The 20,279-nt window shown below is 37.7% G+C and overlaps 1 protein-coding gene across 8 annotated transcripts in view; it reads left to right on the top strand.

Annotated features, from left to right (window-relative positions):
* The window catches only part of SORCS2 (sortilin related VPS10 domain containing receptor 2), a 568,270-nt gene that overhangs the window by 479,824 nt on the left and 68,167 nt on the right, over positions 1-20,279 (top strand). For all 8 annotated transcript variants that reach the window (XM_086891222.1, XM_086891220.1, XM_086891217.1 and 5 more), the window contains 4 exons: positions 2,247-2,336; positions 12,251-12,430; positions 17,588-17,734; positions 19,124-19,226. In XM_086891222.1, the coding sequence (XP_086747348.1) occupies positions 2,247-2,336; positions 12,251-12,430; positions 17,588-17,734; positions 19,124-19,226 (520 nt within the window). The remainder of the gene's footprint in view (positions 1-2,246; positions 2,337-12,250; positions 12,431-17,587; positions 17,735-19,123; positions 19,227-20,279) is intronic.

Below are 20,279 nucleotides of genomic sequence, written 5' to 3'. Positions count from 1 at the left end.
ATTTGTTTGCTGCAAGGCTTATCTATTTATTGAATTTTGCAGGAAAGCTATTTCAGAGCAATGGATATTCCTCCCCTCCAGTGCCTCAATGTACATCAGATTGTCTCCTTTCCAACTTTCTCCCCTTGAGGACCTGTAAATTAGTAGGGTCACAAAGGATCTACACCTCTTGTTTGGCACTGTGATTTCAAGAACCCATATGGCTTAGAAGAATCAACCCTAAAAAAAACCCAAACAAAAAACCCAACCAGGCAAAAAAAAACCCCAAAAACCCACATAGAGAAAAACAAAACAAATTTAAAAACCTCAAATAAATGCAAAACTAAAACCCAAACAATGGCATTGGGAAAGAACTTTATGACTAAAGTAGACATTTTTCAGATCAGATCTAGCACTCATGGCACTCACCTTGCTCAAAGCTCAAAGTTATAATCTGAGGCTCCCCCCAGGCACAGTCTAAAATCCATTTCATGGTGTGTAGATGCTGAGAACTGCTTCTCACCATGCAAACTTCCAGACTGCTGTGCTCAGCAAAACACTGGTTGCTTCATCATCAAGCATTTTGGTTTGCTGGGTGTCATGTACAACTGCATCTTGAGCTGTTATTCTCTTTCATGACAGACATAAAATGGAAGTGCAAGGTGGAAATGTACACATAAATACTAGACAGTTGCTACTCAGTGATGCCTTTGGTAATTTGGTCTCTGTAGATCTGAGACATGTCAGTGCCAGTAGATGAGATGTTCATGTGTTCCACATAATGGGGAAACATTTCTAGTCTTTTTCTTTTAGACTTTCCTGCAATAAACCACAGTATGCAATGTATATCTTATTGCCAAATTGGTTTGCAGTTAGCCATATCTGTATTACTGGAAGAAAGAAGGGGACTCTGGGATCCTATAGTCACATCTGAAGCACAGCCACCCCAGAGGTGTGAGGCAGGACAGCATTTACCAGTTCCAGTGAAACCTTTCCAGTGAAACCACGCAGCAGCTGCACATCTCAGAAACAGTGTGCTTGTGAAACCATGTGGAAATTATTTTATCACTACACTAAGACTTAGTTATAGAAGTTACAATCAGACCAGGGACTCCTTGTGATATCACAGCAATGCTGGTCAGAAAGAGGATGGGACAGAACCCTCTGTGCAAAAAGAGAGGAGAGTTTGAGACTGTCTCCCTGGCCCTGGCATTGTTCATATTCCCTGAGCTCAGATATGAATCAGAGTGTTGCAAGCCTACACTGCTAATCCTGGCCCAAATCTATTTTGGAGATTCTACCATCTCAGAGGAAGATCTCAGCCACATTTCTTTCTATCTGTATCCACAAAGATCAGAAACTGTCTAATACTCATTTTTTTCCCAGTTTGCACTGACAGTCAGACACTTTCAGAGGTGATTTTAGTAGGAGGATTAAAGTTTCAGTGCTGTTCTTAAGCACAGACCAGCCTGTAATACCAGTGAGGCTTGACATGACTAGGTGCTTCAACTCCAATTTTCCTCTGCCTTGCATCATCTGCAGTCATTTAAAATGAATGATGTTAAAACATGCATTTAAAAAAAAGCCTGTGAATAGATGGGTAAGACTGCCATTTATCACTAGTTAAATGATGAGATTTTTTGTTTGATACATCATCATTTAACAAATTATATTCCTAAAGGCATCACATTCTTTATACCACAAAAAATGTGTATAATATTAAATACTTTGTTACCTTTAAAATATTCAGGCAGGTGGACCTGCTGTCATACATCAACTTTTTTTTTTTTTTATCAAACCAAACCAAGTTTTCATGTTTCAGGATAGGTTGTCTTTCGAATCAGGTTCCCTTTTTAAACACAAAAATTTAGGAGAAAAATAGTGGGATTGGGGTAGGATTTTAAATGTATTTCCCAAGTCAAAGAAAGAAGAAGAGTATCAATGTGAAAAAAAAAGTGAAATATTACCAAAGGCTAACTTTTATTTACTGATATCATCTGGTGGTGCTCAAAGGTTTAATTGGAATTATGCCAATTTATATACCAGCACATTGGTGTTACATTTCTGATTAGAAAATCCAGGAGAGGTTGTGGGTTGACCATTTTCACTGGTGTTTATTTGGAATATTCCTTTTGGCACTTTGGAACATTGCACTAAAAGTAATGACTACGTATTTCTGTTATAGGTTAAAAGCAAAGCATTCTTCCATCTCAGGTTCTTTAGATTTAACATAAGCTGTCACAGAGTTTTGTTTCTCCTTTGTATAGACAACATCAGCAAATCGGACCAAGTACTACGTGTCTTACCGTCGAAATGGCTTTGTACAGATGAAGTTGCCAAAATACGCCTTGCCCAAAGTAAGTGTGCATGTTTTTCTTTCTCTTTTTGCATTTGTCATCTTCTCTTTCTACCTAAACTAGTTTTGTTCTGCTCTTTTTCAAACCTCATTATTCTGAGTTCACAATTTCTTCTTGTAAGGATTTTTGAATCCTTATTTTTCTCTTGAATACTGCTTTTATTTTTATTCCATTAATGTAGTTCTCATAAAACGTAGAGGGGAATAATGTACAACAGCTTATTTGTCATCAGTTGCTGAAACAGTTTTTGAGCTTTACTTCCATGAGGCAGTGCTATACACCCAATGGCAATGGAATGATGTAGAGCAAGTGTTCTTTCAAGAATCAATTACACAATTCCACATGGTGTTTTCTGGTATAAGCATGAGTAGTAATATAAGAGAATTTTTCTACTTGATGGTGCTCTATTTCATTAAAGAATCCCAGTATAGACTTGGATTGCTCAGTGAAATTGCAAGACTTGGAGAGAGGTTCTGTCAGTGTTCCATATCTCCCTAGTGATAGGGTTCCTATATCATGATTGCATAGTAAATCAGCAATTAAGCACAGAAATTTAAGTATGGTCTCACTGATGCAATTGAATTTTTTGTGCTGCACACATTGTAGCTTAGTTAGAAGGCTTCTACAGTCCTGATGAAAAATAACTTGGAAGTTTGAAAGACCCAGCTGGATAAAAACCTGAGTAACCAACTCTGGCCTTACAGTTCATGCTGCTCCCAGCAGGAGGCTGATCTGGGGGTCTCATGAAGTTCCTACTTTTTTATGTGATTCTCTGTGATTCTATCACTTAGCAGAAAACTTGGGGTTTTTGTGTGCCTTGAACTGCTCTGATTTAATTCATTGCTCATCTAATGGAGGACATTAGAGTACAATCTATCTCCTTTTGCTGTTATTGTTATGAAGCAAATATGCTAATATCAGCTTTTTTTATCTTAGTTTTTTTTGTTTGTTTGTTTTTGGTTTTGGTTTTTTTTATGTTAGTATAAATGGTGGTCTGAAGAATTCTAATTTTAAAGGTACAACATATTACCAGAATCTCAGATCAAATCCTCAGGTATTAGTTGAACAAGAATCTGAAAGTTGGATATGCTCCATGTAGAACTACAGACGTATCTATCATCTCTCTCTCTCTCTCTCTCTCTCTATCTATTTATCTCTCTATCTCTCTATCTTGTCAAGAAATCTATAGTCAAAGATAGGTATATAGACCAGCCTTTCCACAGAATTATTTCTGTGTTTTTCAGGCCTTCATGGCAGCCTTTAAGCTCTCTTGGGGGAAATCATAGTCAGGATAAATATCAGGAGAATATTCAGCTTTTGCATGTTAAATATGCCAAACATGGACACCTCAAGGGACTGCAGCCCACTGAACCCTGCACTGGGACACAAATAAGCTATTAAGGAGCAAGGCAGGGAAGCAAAGTGCGAACAAGGAGTTTCTGACACATTCATAAAGTGCCAGTCACAATTCCCTGGCATTTCTGTCATATGGAGTCTGGATTGTTTGAAACAGTGCTGCATGCTCAGTTCTTTGCCTTGGAAAATGCAGCTTTTGTTTATTTTTCTTTTTTTTCTTGCTAAGTGGATTACCCCAGGCCTGACTGAATAAATAAATTAAAAGTTAATGGTTTCATTTTGGATAAAGTCTATAGCTACCTAGGAACAGCTGACTATGTCATTTGAAAGGGATGTTTTTGTGCCCTTCCTAGTTCAGGCAATACCCAACAAGAGGAATGAAGTAAATATTATCTCTCCAGCATTTTGACAATACTTCCAGGAGACTTTTCTTTGGTATCTGCACAAAATAGAGTTGAAAATTTCAGTAAGAGGCCTGGAAGCCAGACATGGCTTTAGAACATTAGAATAGTGGTGAATATGAAAGATTTTAACCTTTTTTTGAAAAAGATAATTTTTTTAAAAAAATTATACCTTTGGTACCTTCACATTACAACAGAAATTTTACATACTGAAGTAAATAAGAACACAGCTCTGAAATTTTTTGCAGTGTTTTATTTCAGTGAGAATCATCCAAGTGCAGTAGAATTGGATCATGGAACTTTGCAAAGACAGGATATCAGCAAAGACACTGACACATTACAAGTATGTCTAGAACATGTGACTGTGGAGTTGATTCTTTTATGGTGGTAGGAGACAAACAGAAAGGATGAATTTACAAAGGATTTTTTTAAAGATTGATTAAAACCAATAGCTTTTGAAAGATCTGAATTTCAGAGAGTATTAAATATTTGATTTTGCCTAGCCAGGAGATGAAACATGACTATAACAGGCTATATTTCATTTTTCTCAAAAGTGTGAAATGAGGTGTCAGAAAAATCTCTTTCCAAGTGGTCTCTGGACAGAATATTTGAGCAATGATTACATACAGGGAAGGAAAACTGTAGCCAAGTCAGAAGATGCTGTAGACTGGTCAAGGATGTGTCTAATGACAGGAGAGCTGTGCCAAAATGCAGCTTCTACCCCTAGAGAACAGGGCTGGGTTCTTCAGATGTTCTTTTGCTGCATAGATTCCTTTCATGGTGGTTTTGCATCTAGAGATAGAATGAGCAGTTTCAGACTGAATAGTTGCAAAATGTTTTTGATGTCTCATTTTCCTTTCGATATGAAAAGCTTGGAAATCTTCAAAGAAGTTATTCTCTTTTTTTTTATTTCTTCTTTTTTTTTTTTTTTTTTTTTTTTCCTATTGTTTGCATTTGTATTTGTCCAAACGCATCCCCAAAGAGAAACCTAGAAAAGAATAATGTGTCTGTGGACATAGCTACAGTCTTCCTTACTCATGAATGAAAGGCTGCTAAAAAGCAGCTTCCAGCCAAGCTTTACCTCTTAAGTTTCTGTGCTCCAGCTCCACAGTGGCACTGAGATCACCTTTTTGTAACACATCATAGCTCTGTGTGTGTACAGACAGCAGAGCCACTGGGGGCCATCAGGATTCAGATAATTTTTTTAACCTTTTTTCTGTGCTGTTGAGAGATGTTTTCCTTTCCTTTTTGTAACACTGTGTTTGATACTGACATTACATGGAATCCCACAGCTGTCTCCTGCGTTTGACAAGTGCTGCCTGCTGCCAGCAAGGGTGGTAGCAAAGGCTGTTGAGACCATATCAAAGGTTGCTTGTATGCTCCCCAAAAAAGAAGAATTTTCAATCTGCTGTTTTCAAACTGATTTTTTAAAGTCCAACTGGTTTAGATACAATATTCCATTTTACCAAGATTGTTCTGTGCTGCTAAAACTAGATCAGAAGTTAGGAACTCGTAGGAAGTGAATACCAAAATCAAGCCAAGAGCAGCAGGGCTGCATTTGTGTGTCAGCTTGGCTGGTTAAGCATCCAGGAGTGTCCAGGGATCCAGCAATCCCCCTTGGGCTGTTTTCAGCCTGGAGCAGAGGTTCAGCTGCCACTGCTGGGATGGCAGGTCTGCCCAGGGGCACGAGCTGAAGCCCCATCCAGACTGTCAGCACTCTTGTATTACACAGATGTTCTGCCTTTGCCTTGAGAAGTGCAATTTGGAGAGGAAGAGAGGGAGGAGTACATCGGGTCTGGTCCTTGTTCGGGTGTTTTAGTCATACTCTGATGTGGGTAACAATAAAACTGGGAGCTAGCTCATTCTGAGAATTTAAGCAAAAAATTGTTAACAAAATTTTTGATCAAGCCAAGGAAGATGCTAAAAATTATGTCAATTTTACTATTGCAATTTGGAATTATTTATTTATTTATTCAGAGTCCTCTTCCTATCTCTTAGATAAATTCCATTGATAATGATCTCCTTTTAAAAACTGATACAAGGCATTGATTGATTCTGCATTCATTCATGCCTCCTACAAAATCTTAATGATGCAAGAGCTCTGTTGTCTATTGTATCCTGCTGCCATTCAGGAAGTTTAGTTCTGAAAAAATATGGTGTGGAAAAAGCGTCTTTCATCTTTTTCAATCTCTATGTATTTTTCAATCTTGTGAAATAGGCAATAATGTAAATTTTTTCAGGTAACCGAGATAAATGGAAGTATAGGGGAAGAGCGAACAAAAACAAACGAAAAAAATCCTATTGCCTTAGAAATAGGTTGTCTATAGGTTGTACTAATAAAGTCTGTACTTTATTAATGTTTATATGATTATCCTATAGAAGCCCTTTATCAGATCCCTGTATTTTTTTTTTATTTCTTACCTAGTCACCTCAAAGCATGCCCGCCTCTTCCTTGCCTGAGTCTGCAAACACACCACTGTTTTAACCATAGACTTCTGAAATTATCTGTATAATTCAATAATAGATACAAGATGATCCTTAAATGGCCCCATCCATTAACAGCAGAAATGGTAGAAGATTCCTGCAGCCCTTTTGTGTGATGTTCTCTAAGGATTTGGCTGCCTGATGGTTGGCAAACTACAAAGTCTATGACAGCTCGTTTTTAGCAAGGCTCTTAGTCTCCCAATAATTTTTGTTCCACTTGGGAAGCCCCTTCACCACCTCTGCCACTTGCCACCCTGGGAGGCTTTGGCTGAGATTGTTCTCCTGTACCAGGCAAAAGAGCAGTTTTCATCTGCAGCTCCATTCTTCTGAGAGTCCACAGGAATGGCTATCGAGCAAAGAAATTAAAAGGGAACGAAGTAGAAAAGCAGGTGGCATTTGATGCAGGGGAAATATTCCTTTCCCAGGCAGTGTCACCAAGCAGCCGGTGAACCTGAGCAATAGCAGCTGTCTGACTTGCTGGTTGTACAAATCCATCTGAGGAGGATTCAAGTAACTGTTCTTTTCTTCACTGTGCAACTTATTGATTTCTCTCCGTGAACTATTTTCACTTGGCCAGGCAAGGAAGATTATGAGGATTATCTTTGGGATATGTGCCATGCAGTCACCTTGATTGTGCTTGAGAGATTACAGGGGTATAAATGTGGTACATCTGGAGGTCAAGACTGAGGCTACAGAGCCTTGAGTGCTTACATCTGTTCCACTACTGATACATTTACTCCTCACCATTCTCTGTTTAATACGTTGCTTATTTCATGTTAACATTTTGCTCAGCCACAGCATTAAAAGATTGCAAAGGTGCAGAATTCTGACATCTAAAGAAAATTGGCAAGATTTAAAACCCAAGAATTTTGAGGTTCTCTTTTATTTGCCTTATTGACTGAAGCACCACAGCCCTACCTGTGTATCATTACACTGACCTACAGTTTTTTCACTGTCTGATATTTCTACGTCAGCAGCACATTGTAGACAAAGGAGCACTGGTAGGCTTTACAATCTTTGTCATCTTTTCTAGCCTTCTGTCTTCAGGCTGTAATTGTACTTGTTTGTGTCACAGAGTTTCTCATCACAGAAATATGGTAAAACATACTGAGTATTTCTTGAATATAAAATTCTGTAAAGTATTTGCAGACTTACAGGCTGGTCAGTTACTGAATGTAGATGGTATATGAGTGTATACAATCAAAACAACTCATTTGTCTTCCCTTCCTCCTTTAAACTTTCCTTCTTTTCTGCTCTCCACAACTCCCCCATATCCAAACTCTGTTTAACAGCTTTGGGCTTTCTGAACCAACTTTTGATTAGGTGTTCATTCAGCTTTATGTGATAACAGACTTGACTACATTAAAAGCAGGTAATTATGGAAGGACTGATCATGTTGGTATCTCTGTGTTAAAGAAATAATTCTTAAGCAGTGTTTACAAGAAGAAACATTTGATTGTGTCTGTGTACTTGCTGGAAGAGTTCATGGGGTCCTGTGCTCCAGGTCGTGGCTGAACATGCACAGTTCTTTCAATGCCTTGTGTACACCCTCAGACTCATTTATTTAACAGACCATGGCTGTCCACGTGATACGGAGTTTCTTTGAAGTTGTGCTCATTTTTTGGCCTTCTGTAAATGCCTAATTATTCTGGGTATCACTTTGAAACTGTCTTTGTGTTATTTGTTTGTTAATTATGTTTTCTGCTATTGATGTAGTCCAAACATAGCAGATTACAAGTCCCTGAGAGAGCAGGAGCAACATGACCTGTCACTGGATGCCTAACTTAATCATGCCACATTTTAATATGAAGTCTTTGATCAGGATTCATTTAACATTTTTTTGTAGAAAAGCAATTTTAATTCAACAGATGTTCAGCTGTCCTTAATACTAATTCCATGGGCTGGTTCACTGCCTTGGACCTATGAGTAGTTTCACAGATTTTTAGTGATAAATATACAGATTTCCGTGCTTAGTGTGGTGTAACAGGTTCCAGTGAAGAGGGAAAGATGAAGGAAAAATTGTGACAGGAATTTGCAAAATACAAAGGTGCACAAGAAGCACCTTAGTAAGCAAAACATTGGAATCTCATGGGAGCTTAGAGGGTTAAAAAAAACCCAACAAAGTTTTGGACAATGCAGCTTTCAGAACCTCAGAGCTGTCCAAAAGCTTACAACCTAAGAAGAGGAGATAAAGGGAGAATACTGGTATTTGGGAATCACAGTCTAGGCTGATACCAACTGATATTACTGAGCTTTGCAAAAATAAAGAGAGAAAGAGGAAAGTGAAAATGGCAGGAGCATGGATTCTTGTGTCAGCAAGAGAGAGCAGAGCAGGCATGGCAGACTTGAGAGGGCAACAGTAAAATACTGGAGATAAAAGATGCCTATGGAGAAATGAGCATACCACAGGGGAAACAGCGTGGTTTGTCAGACTGGGGGAAGGTTCTGCCTTGGGACATTTGGAAGGACATGGACTCTCATTTCAGCATGGAAGTGAAAGAAAACCACAAGATTTAAATACTGAATGTATATGAAAATGCAGCCTGGAGATACCAAAAATCTGAATACAGACAATAAAGAATGTTCCAAATGCTGAAGATCTCTAGCAGCAGCAAAGAAGGTCTTTATAAATTAATTTGAATAAAATGTGTGTGAATAGCATAATTTCAGAAAAATAAGATGATCAGTGGCACTTTGAGTAGCTTGCAGAATGTAGAGAGAGAGAAAGCAGGAGGTCCAGCAAGAAGGCAATTGCTGTAGTCCAAGCGTGAAATCATAAAAGAATAAATGCTTTCCTTATAGGATCTGCTGAGGTTACAGCCTAAGGTTGTATCTGTGTCCATGGATTAGATAAAGCAGTAAAACATGCATTCCCTCCATCAGGTTGTTTTTTTTCCTCAGACATCCTTTCTAGTTAACTCTTAGGTGACGGACAGTAGGTTCTGTCTAGCAATATTTGCTGATGTCCCTCTCCATGTGCTTCTCACCTCCTGAGCAGTGGGTAGCTGGGATGAAGGAATGGACTTGGCACACTGACAACCCATCCTCTGTATTTGTCAATCAATTTCTTCTTTTTTAATTCACCTTTCAGTACAGGAATAGTACAAGAGTGACATGACAATTTACCTTTGTTTTAAGTAGATTTTCAGCAGTTTGTGTCATCCAGGATTTTGAAAGATAAGCTGAAGAATTGGGCATGAAATTTGCAGTTTTCCACATGTTGTCAATTACTTTTCTCAAAGGATTGTATCAGAAAGCACTGGGCAGGAAATGCTGCACTGGACTGTTGCAAGGTAGTATAACTGAAGGACTGCTTTGTTTCTTAAGGGAACAGAAATCACTGTGAAAGGAAAATAGCTGTAAGGCTGAACAGGAAATCTGAAAGCGTAAATCCTGAAAGGAAGGAACAAAGTTCAAGGCAGTGTAAGGGTAATTTCACTTGCTAAGAGCAGGATTGTTAAGATCTTGCCTCAGCAAAGATGCCAACCAGCAGGCTGAGTGGACAAACATCTTTATTAATAACAGCCACTGCCAAGAAAAAAGTGAACTCTCATTTGCTGAGTAAACTTTTGCATCCAACCCCTCTTTCCCTCACCTGACCCCTACAGTCTGCCCAAAATTAATCTCCCTGTCCTTGTGCACTGCACGTTTTGGCTCTTTTCATGTTGCTTCTGATGGCTCAGCTGCTCCTACCCCACCCTGGATGGGAGTCCCAGAGCTGAGCCTGTCCCCCAGCTCTTCCCTCTGCCACCAAGGGCCACCCGTGCCACCACTGCCACCTCACCACGGAAAGCTTGGAGTGGGAAAGCATTGGGGCATGAAAAGTGCCTTGCCTACAATCCCTGGAGCTTTACATCTGTCTGTGACACTGTATAAGTGTTTTATTGTAAAAATGGAGATTACAAGTTTGCAGAAAGCTGCTGGCTTCATGGAAGATTAAAGGTTTTCTAGAAGTTTTCACATTTTTTTTTCTTTATTCCTTTTCACTTTGCTTCACTCCGTCCTTATTATCAGATAGGCATGGGAACTGTCCATGTGGTATAATGTGGGCTACCAAGCCTTATGTTGCCCTGGTTTAAGGCAGGAGATGAAACATTCTGTACATTAAAGAGACTTTTAAAAGAATCTGTTGTGACCAGTTGCTGTGTTTTGCTGGCATTTCTGCCAGATTCTGCTTTGTAGTAATTTTTCAGTACAAAAAAAAAAAAAAAAATAAAAAAAAAAATAGATAACTATTCCTGGAATGCTAAACAAAAATCTACTTTACTGCAAAGTTCAAATGAAAATCGTTGGAAACAGCATTGAGCTGTCATTGATAGGAAACTTCACTTAAGATTCTTTTGTGTTGAGATGTGTCACATATTCAAAAGTACTTTGAATTTAACTAAACTATTAGTATTTAATAATCATAAACCTCCTCTGTTCTTATTAAAAATCTTTTGATTGCATTATTTTACTTCTATACATTTCTTTTTTTAATCTAAGAGCCTCAGTCACTGTGCATATTGCCTACAGTGTGACTGCTGTGCTTTGCTGAGTACTCAGTGTTGCTCTGTTAGACTTCAGTCTTCACTGGATTCATATGAATTTGGTTTATTTGTCTCTCTGAGTTCTATAAAGCTGTTTTCTTGATTTCTTTCTTTTTTTTCTTTAAGCCAATTCATCCTAAATTCCTATTCTCTTGACATTCTGGTAGCTTTATCTAATATTCACTCCATTGCCTTAATACTTTTCCAGTAATAAGGTGATCAGAACTGAATACAGTATCCCACTTAAGTACCAAGGTCATGAAGAGTTTACAAGGTTTTGGTCTCTGTGACTTGATGTAATTTCTTACATCACCCCACCATCTGCCTTTATGCTTTGTGCCATATCATGTTGCAAACTCATGTCCCTTTATTCTCTTTCCTAAGCTTAGTTCAGTGTTGCTACTTCCTGATTTATTTCTTCTGTTTAATATTAGTGTTAAATTATTTTTCCCAGCTGTGCATTTTTTTTTTGTCTGAGACATTTGGAATGAAGAAGCTGGGAAAACTGAAAGCAAGCTGTAGAAATACCCATGCCTGAAATTCCTGGGTAGTGAATGCAGAATGTCAGCTCTCCTGTTATAACTGTTGAATATTTAATTGGTTCTGTAGACACAGATAGACAAATTAATCTAATCTACTATAATTCACATGAGCTGTGTGCATGATAAGTCCTAATTCTTATATGAACTACTGTACATTGTATCTGATCCTCTTTCCACTACACTGTTTTTTTACCTAATTTTAATTTCTCTATTACTCCAAGATTATTTTTTAGATTAGCTTTGTTAATGTTGTCTCAGTCTTCCATTGACTCTTATCCAGATCTTGGAAAGTCAGGTTTTTTTTCCTTTCCCTATTTTTCCTTTCAAGAAGTCATTTCCTGCTAAAATCGAAGCACATTCCTGCTATTGCACATTCATGATTTTTTTCTTCACTAAGGTGGTTTGCACTGCAGTCAGAAGGCAGTGAGGAACCACCTTGGAGCAGTGGGATACATCATGCTGATTAGTATTATGTTGGGAGATCATTATTTTTAAACAGTGTTTCCCCTCCCCCCCAGTATTAAACTCTCCTGATCAATTTGCTGCTTGTAAAATAGAAATTATGTAAAAAATTAGTCATTATGTATCTTATTTTCCTACAGGATTTACAGATAATCAGTACAGATGAAAACCAGGTGTTTGTGGCTGTACAGGAGTGGTACCAGACAGACACATACAACCTGTACCAGTCTGACCCACAAGGTGTTTACTACTCCATCTTGCTGGAGAATGTCCGGAGCACGAAGCAGCCAGAAGAGAATGTCCTGATAGATATTCTGGAGGTAGATCTTTGTATTTTCCATTATGTGTAGTTGATGTGAAGCTTTTTTGGTTTTGTTTTTTTTTTTATGAGTATAATTTTGAATTAATGTAATTTCACAGTTATATTCAAATAAATTAAAACGTCTAGGCTTTTTCTAGCTTATTTGTAGCACATTGTTACTACTCACATGTTTCCCTGTTGCCCTACTTGTTGTGTACTCCAACTAGATTCTTGGGATGGGGTTCTATGGATGTGCAAATCCAAAACTTGCTAATTTTATTTTAAAATATTGAAGAGTGAATCTGGCAGAACAATTTATCATTGAAGTAAGAAGTTATGCGGCTGTCTATGCACATCTTGTTTCTTCTAGGTGACTCAGGGGTGCATTTCCTGACTTAAGAGCAGGACATCTTTCAGCCAGTAGGGTTTTAAGTAGTAATCCTGCAAGTCTTGTGCTAGGTTGTGTCAGCTCTGAAAGGCTAAGAGCCAACAAAATTAGATATTGGGCAGCAAATCCACTTGCTTTCAGTCCGTGTCTTGTGCCAACAGCATTTTCTGTGAGACAAACTCCGCTGTAAACAAATCTATCTTGTATTTTAACATCAGTGCACTTGGCAAAATAAAAGACTATAGTGTTTTGGAAAAGTATCACAGACTGTTATCAATTCCATTTCTGTTTAGGGAATGGAATTTCAATGTAATGAATTTCAATGTAATAAGGTGTACATTTGCTCTGGTTCTTTCTGGCCATTATCAGAACATTAAACTGGCAGAGCTTTGGTCTGACTCAGTTTGTCCCATTACACTGTAATTTGCCTGGTGTTAATTTGAAAAAAAACCCAGAACTTTAAAGATGCACCAGACTTCTTTGGCAAAGGTTTGTAGTAATTCTGGATACAAGGCACACACACTGACAGAGCTGTAAATGGCTGTAATTAGACTCTTCTTGGTGGGGGAAAATTATCGTGTTTTCTTCTTCCTTATCTCCTCTATCTTTCTTTAGCTTTTCTTTCTAAATGACTCTAGTAAAACAAAAAGGTCTCTAATTACCAGTGATTATTTTCTAGACTCTATCTTTTTAGAAATGAGGCTTTCTAATGACTGAAGCTACACATTTTGTGTAGCCACGTTCCCACAGGGTGGTTTATTGACAGCACTAGTTTACAGCATTTTGCTCTTGGTCACCCTTGTGACCAAGCAAAGCTAAAATGCAGTCAGGTGCAATCTTTACTCCTTGAATCACCTGTAACATGTAATTTCAGATAAGTTCAGAGATTCTACCCCTGGCTATCCTTTGGTCTACAAGAATTATTAACTTAATTCAGTTACACTGATTGTTTCATAATTTCCCAATGTTACCAAGGGCACATTAGATAATGCAATCATAGTTTATTGTATGCTGGATCAACTTGTAGGGTTACATTAGAAAGGAAATGTACACATGATAAGGACAATATACATGGAGCCATGCAATTCAATTTTTTAAGCTATTTTTGAAATTGAGTTGCTTTATAGGAGAGTACTGATGGCTTCTAGATAGCTTGAGTGATAAATAGTACTCATTAGTACTCATCTTGTTTACTAGAATGGGATCAAGTGCTTATAATGTGTGGGTTGTTTACTCAGTATAGAATTGCTAATAAATAAAACACATATTGCAGCCTTTGAGGATGGGATATTTTTTTGGTCTAATCTGGGTTTTCTTTTTTGGGCATTTTAATGCAAGTATCCCATCTTGGGAAGAGATACCTTCAGTGAGACAGAGACAGTCTTCAGTGGTAGAAAATTTCTCTTTCTGCCAGTGTGTAATTCTCCTTAAAATTTGTACTGTTCATCTTCATTATCTTCTGCTGACTCCACTTCATCTTTTACTTGTACATCTGCTATAAATTTTTTAATAGGTGTCTGCCTGTCTGTATTCATTTTCTTTTATAAACTTTATTCTTTTTTGCACTATATTTCTTCTTATGTTGCACAGGTAAAAGGGAATAATTTCCAAATATTTTTTTAAAGATGAAAAAAAAGGAAAAAGATTAAGTATTAAATGACTGCCCAAAAGGAGAATACCCTTGAATTATGTGGCTGTATACAAGGAGCAAGTCCTTGAAATTGTATCAAGTGCTGCCAGTGTGAAGGAGTCGCAGATTTGACACAGGCATTTTTGCAAATGGGCACATTAATGTAATACCTCTGCATTGGTTCCTGCTCTGAATTATGTAGATTAGAGCTACACAAATTGCAGTACAATTCCTTCATGCCTTTTTCCCCCCCAAACAACAAATTGTATACGTTTAAATTTTAGTCACAAACATATGTTATGTAGCAGTAATTTCTACATTTTGGTAATTGCTGCTGATAAATACTGTGGGACCATCTGAACTGTGTTTCTTGCTACCAACTAAACAGAATGTTTTTGGTATGGAATATCAGAAATGTGACAAGGAACTATTAATAAGTAATAGCAGAAAATCTCAGAAAATAATTTTATAAGGTACAAAGTGCTTCTCTAAGAGTACTGGGGAACATTTATCCCCTAAACTGTTTAAGAAAATAGGTACTCTGAGAACTAAGCTCAAAGTTCAAAAAAATCAGTGGAAAGGTGCTTAGAATTTCCTCATGTTCAGCAACTTATTATCAATGTGAATATTTTCCTTTCTTGATATAAAGGTACTTAACTTGCAATTTGAGATTAGGGAACTAAGTCAAGGAGTAGTATGTACAGAAGAATTTTTGTGCCTTGTCTTGGCATCATGGTCCAATCCAGGAGGTAGATTTGACACACTTAATTTCCAGTATCTACAGAGTCAGGTGTGTATTTGTATTTGCACAGGACAAATTAAATGGAAAATGCTACAGCAGGGGTGGGATGTTTTAAAAATGTTGTTTTTTACACAATGTAATTTTGTGTTAGTTACTGGGTTTTAGGCAAATGCAGCACTCTGAACATGATATTTCTGAACTTGCTCTGAAGATAGATGCCTGAAACCTATTTATTATTTCAAGCAGGGTTTATGCCTTTCATTCAAAATACAACTGCTGTGAAGTGCTGGTCGGTTTTTATCTTTTAAAGCAGCAGTGAGAGAAGTTAACTGAGACACTGGAAAAAGTGTTTTCATAACCTTTCAATGTTTGATAGATTCAAACACTAGTGTCCCATATTCTAGAGAGGAAAAGTTACCCTAGAGCTTAGTTAGATTAGAGATGGGAGTGGGAATGGAGAAAAATTTTAGCCTGACTCCCATTTGATGATTATATGGAATTATTAAATATTCATTAAATGAGGGGGTGGGGAGGGGAAAGAGAGGAGAAACAAAAATAATCATGATGCAGCACTGGTTTTACCATCCACAAATGAAGAGGGAAACCTCAGTTGCAGTCCCTGATCTAATTATTGTTTAAATATTTAATACTGTGTTCACTGGAAGAAAGACATGCACCGAAATTTTACCCTAAGTCTGCCTTCCCACGTAAATATTTGAACTGCCAGGCTTCTCATGGCTGAGCTGTCTTTCTAAGGTAGACAATGTAAAAAATGCCCAAGATTAAAAAACTTTGAAAGTAAAGAAAGCAGGTTCATCATTTCTTTTTTTCCTTTCCTTTTCTCACCTGCACTGCAACATAGTTGACTTTTATGGTATGTTTGACTTGGAGGTGGTTCTGAGCTTTCAGCATCCTGGATAAGTAACCCAACCTCATACACATGGGATTTAAGAAAGAAGGAGCTCATGAGGGAGTAGAGTATTAAATGTTTATAGATTTTTAAAATATAAACTTATATATATACTTCCAAGTTCTAGGCTGTTACCATAACCAACAGATCATTCTTATTCTCTGTAGATTTGGATCAGTTCCTTCCCATATTTATAAACAGTGAGTATCAAATCTGTAGCCTCCTGGTAGGGATGCCTTCTTTCTACCTTCAATGCAGGCTTCTGCTAAATGAATGTTAAATTGAGCTAATAACTACCAGTTGGAAAAAGAAGGGAACAGTAAATATTTCAAATGAAAAATAAAAGTTCAGAAGTTCATCATGTTATCAGGAGGTAAGTATTTCTGATCATTCAAAAAGCTGGCTGTCTTGTGTGTTTATTTGTAGTGAAAGGTTCAGTTTTGTCAAGAATCAGCACCCAAGGAGATGAGAAAGCTCTACTGTGCTGGGAATGTATATCAGTTTATATGTGTTGTCCATCCAAAAATTCAGGAAGTCTCCTAAATAATGGCAAGGGAAACAAGAGCGTTTTTAAGAAAATCTTCACTTTTAATAGAAGATCTTATCTCATGCCCTTGGGTGGAATATACATTACTATGTTAATAATGTAAATGCTAGGTCTAGAACTAAACGTATTGAGGTATAATTACTGTCAGGTTTCTTCTAAAATTATACCCATTAACTTTTACACTTTGAGTTGTAATAATTTTCTAATACAGGTTGTTTTGAAATAACAGGCCAAGAGAAGAGGGTAATTTTTTTGTTATTTTTTTCTCCAGAGGTTAAACAGGTGAAGGGTGGCTAAACGAGTGGGGAAGCATTTCAGATGCTTGAGAGGGTGATTCAGCCCTCAATGTTTCTTCCACATATCATCTGCCTGTATTTATTTCCTGCAGAGGACAAGAGTGCTTCCCAATTCAGTGTTATTTTAAAGGACATGACACTGTATTGTGTTATTGTAACCTATTTGTGTGATATTTCTATAATATGTGCACAGAAATTCAGTGTAAAAGTTAGATGGTTGTTAAAAATTGCTTACATCATTTGTAGAATAGCATTTTAAAGATGTCCATATTTAAAGAAAATGCAGAAGTGAAATTTTAATGGTGAGGCCATGCTATCATAATTTTTATTACGATAAACTATATAAACTATTGTGTTTTGCTATATTAAATGTGTAATTTGGTTAGCCTTCTGACATGGAGAGAACTGCATATCCTTTTTAAATATATTTAGAAATAAAAATTGGTTTGTAATTGCCCTTGCCTTCCCCTTTTCTCCCTTTCCTCTGATCTTTTTGCCTTCCTCATATTTTTTTTCAGGTATCATCCACTTCCCTTTCAGTTTCCAGGAGAAACTACCTGAGATACACAGTTCAGAGCCACAATAGAGCAGCTAATCAGGGATAATCCTTGTTGAAAAAAATGTGTATGTGCTGGATATTAACTTTTCTTCTCTATGCTTCAGGTCAGAGGTGTAAAAGGAGTCTTTTTGGCCAACCAGAAAATTGATGGGAAGGTTACAACTCTGATAACCTACAACAAAGGCCGTGACTGGGATTTTCTAAACCCTCCAGACATCGATATGAATGGCAAACCGACGAACTGCAAACCTGTAAGTGGCTCTTTTTGGTGTATCCTCCCTCTAAAGTGTGTAAGAATTATCTGCATGGTAGGATGTGCAGTAGTTCCAACAGCCTGAGAGTTTTGTGCTGAGTTTACCAGCCAAACTAGCAGGCAAATGCACTTGCATTGCATGAGCTGTGTTCCACAGGCTCTTAGTCCAGTCATTGTGTACAGTGAGTAGTCAAGGCTTTCTGTTGCACTGCATTTCACATTTGAGATTACTTTGACACAAAGAGGACACATTTCTCGTGTGTCAACCACACAACCCAGTTCAGAATAATCATGTCAGTCATTTGTGTCTGGATATATTGAGCAAATCATGATTCAAACAGAGATTGCCAATATTTTTTTTTTTCTTTCTTTTATATCTTTTATCTTTCTTTTATTTTCTTTTATCTTTTCATATTTTTTTTCATAATAAACCAAGGTAACACTTGGTCCCCTGTTAAAGGGAACTCCTGACAGTTGCTTGAAAATAAATACCATGGTAACTTGCATAAAATATTCCTTTCTTTTTGTAAGATGATATTATTTCTGTTTGTTTAGATGTCCCAAGTGCCCACAGTATTTTGTTATTTGCAAGGCTGTGCTGAAAACCTTGTCTTTTTCTTACTGACTCTCTGCTTCTGGGGACTCAAAGCTCTGCATTGGCTGGCAAAATAAATGCTTGTAGTCCTGCCACTGCCAGAGCTTTACTCCCTCTCCACATGGCAGAAGTGGAGGGCTGGAGCTGCTGGTTCCCTTTTGAAGAGTTCAAGGCTGTGCTGCAAGGTTCCAGCCTGCAGGGCTGGGTGCAATCTGAGATGAGTGGAACGACTGCAGTGGCAGCAGCTCCCAGGCAGTGCTGGCAGCTGGCTCCTGCTGAAGCTCCTGGTCACATTGCTGTGAACAACATGGCCTTTGAGTGCACTGCACAAAGGGCAAGAAACAGTGAGCTTCTTAGCAAGGAGACATGATGTGTCCTAAAGTCATTATGCTATTCTTCATACCACTTTTTATGTGGAACTTCAGCCCAAACAATTGTTTTTAGTCATAATTTTGCCATTTGCCTGGGTCCCAGAAACATGCAGTACTTGTTACTGTTAGTTAAAATTTTAAAGCAATTATTCTGTCAGAAAGGGTGTTAATGCTGACTTCTTTGAGTTTGGAAATCTTTCTGTTGAGACAGTGGCACACTATGCAGACATCACCAGAGATTCTTGTCATAAAGTGAAGACTGATACTTCAGGCTGGAATTTTGCTCCATGGGAAGCAGCCATTCTTTTTCTTTATGAAGACATACATTGCTGAAGCTGCTCCCTGTCTGGGCTCTCATTTATTGTAGGAGCATAACTGATAGTGATTTTTAAAACCTGTTCTCTGCTTCTACCCCCACAAGCCTGATTGTTACCTTCACCTCCATCTCCGGTGGGCAGACAATCCCTATGTGTCAGGCACCGTGCACACCAAGGACACTGCACCAGGGCTCATAATGGGGGCAGGTAAGTGCATGACTTGACTTTTCAAGACCTGAAATGTGGCAGGGGTTCTTTGTGGATCTAGTCTTTGGATTTGTAAGAACACCATGCTACAAATATTGCCAAAATAAGTCTTTCCTGCAGAATGATCCTTTATGGAATCTTTTGATAAAACAATTCAATACAGGTTAATGGAAGGCCTGGAGTTGTGTCTCAGACAGACCTGTATCAGTCACCTGGGCACATCATGCCCTGCTGTGCTGTGCAGCACCTCTTTCCCCATTAGTGTGCTCTGGAAGTGGGGTGGTGGCTGAAGGACATGTCCTGCACTCTTTTTCTCTGGAAGTGATGTGTAAGCCCTCCAGCATCATGAATAACCCAGAAGAACAGATGGAAATAGTGGTCAAGCCTTTGTTCTTTAAGTCTGGATATAGATAATTTGTCTTGTAATTTTTATTAATTCATTTCTGCCTAAAGAGAGATGAATTGGAAGACGCAAATGTATCGCTGTGTTTGGAATAATGTTGGTTGTGGTTTCTCCATTATAGCTTACATATGGAGTCATGTCAGAATGAAATGGAATTTAATAAAGGAAATTCCATTGCAGTGTTGAGCAGTCATCAAGAAAAATATTAACATAAGTCAGTTTTGCTTTGTATCTTTGTAATCCATATATTAATTTTATTTATCTCCTGTTTCTTTGTTTCAAAATTGTCTAAATGTTAATGATTCTAAGAGCTTTCTAAAATTGTATTATTTTATTCTTATGTTATGGATAATGTTTAGATGAAATGCACACATGTAGGCTTCTTTTTTCATAAAAGTGTATCTGTTTTTAATTAATAATGGCTTCTACTTTATATTACACTAGTCTCTGACAAACAGCTTACTAAGTTGAACGTTCCCTGAGAATGTCAAGGTGAGAATATCTGGGGTTTAAAGAGAGTGTCAACTGCCAGTACTGGTAATCTTCAATATAACTGAAGACTTCAAGTCTTTCTGTTATGTAAAGGGAGTTTAAAGTATTTTACTGGAGACAGACCTACCTGGTGAAATGCTGCTATGTTTTTATTGATA

Source organism: Cyanistes caeruleus, chromosome 5, assembly GCF_971803275.1.
Source record: "Cyanistes caeruleus chromosome 5, bCyaCae1.hap1.1, whole genome shotgun sequence".
Lineage (NCBI taxonomy): Eukaryota > Metazoa > Chordata > Aves > Passeriformes > Paridae > Cyanistes > Cyanistes caeruleus.
The sequence above is the reverse complement of the archived record's forward strand: the minus strand, read 5'-3'. Positions and strand labels throughout refer to the sequence as shown.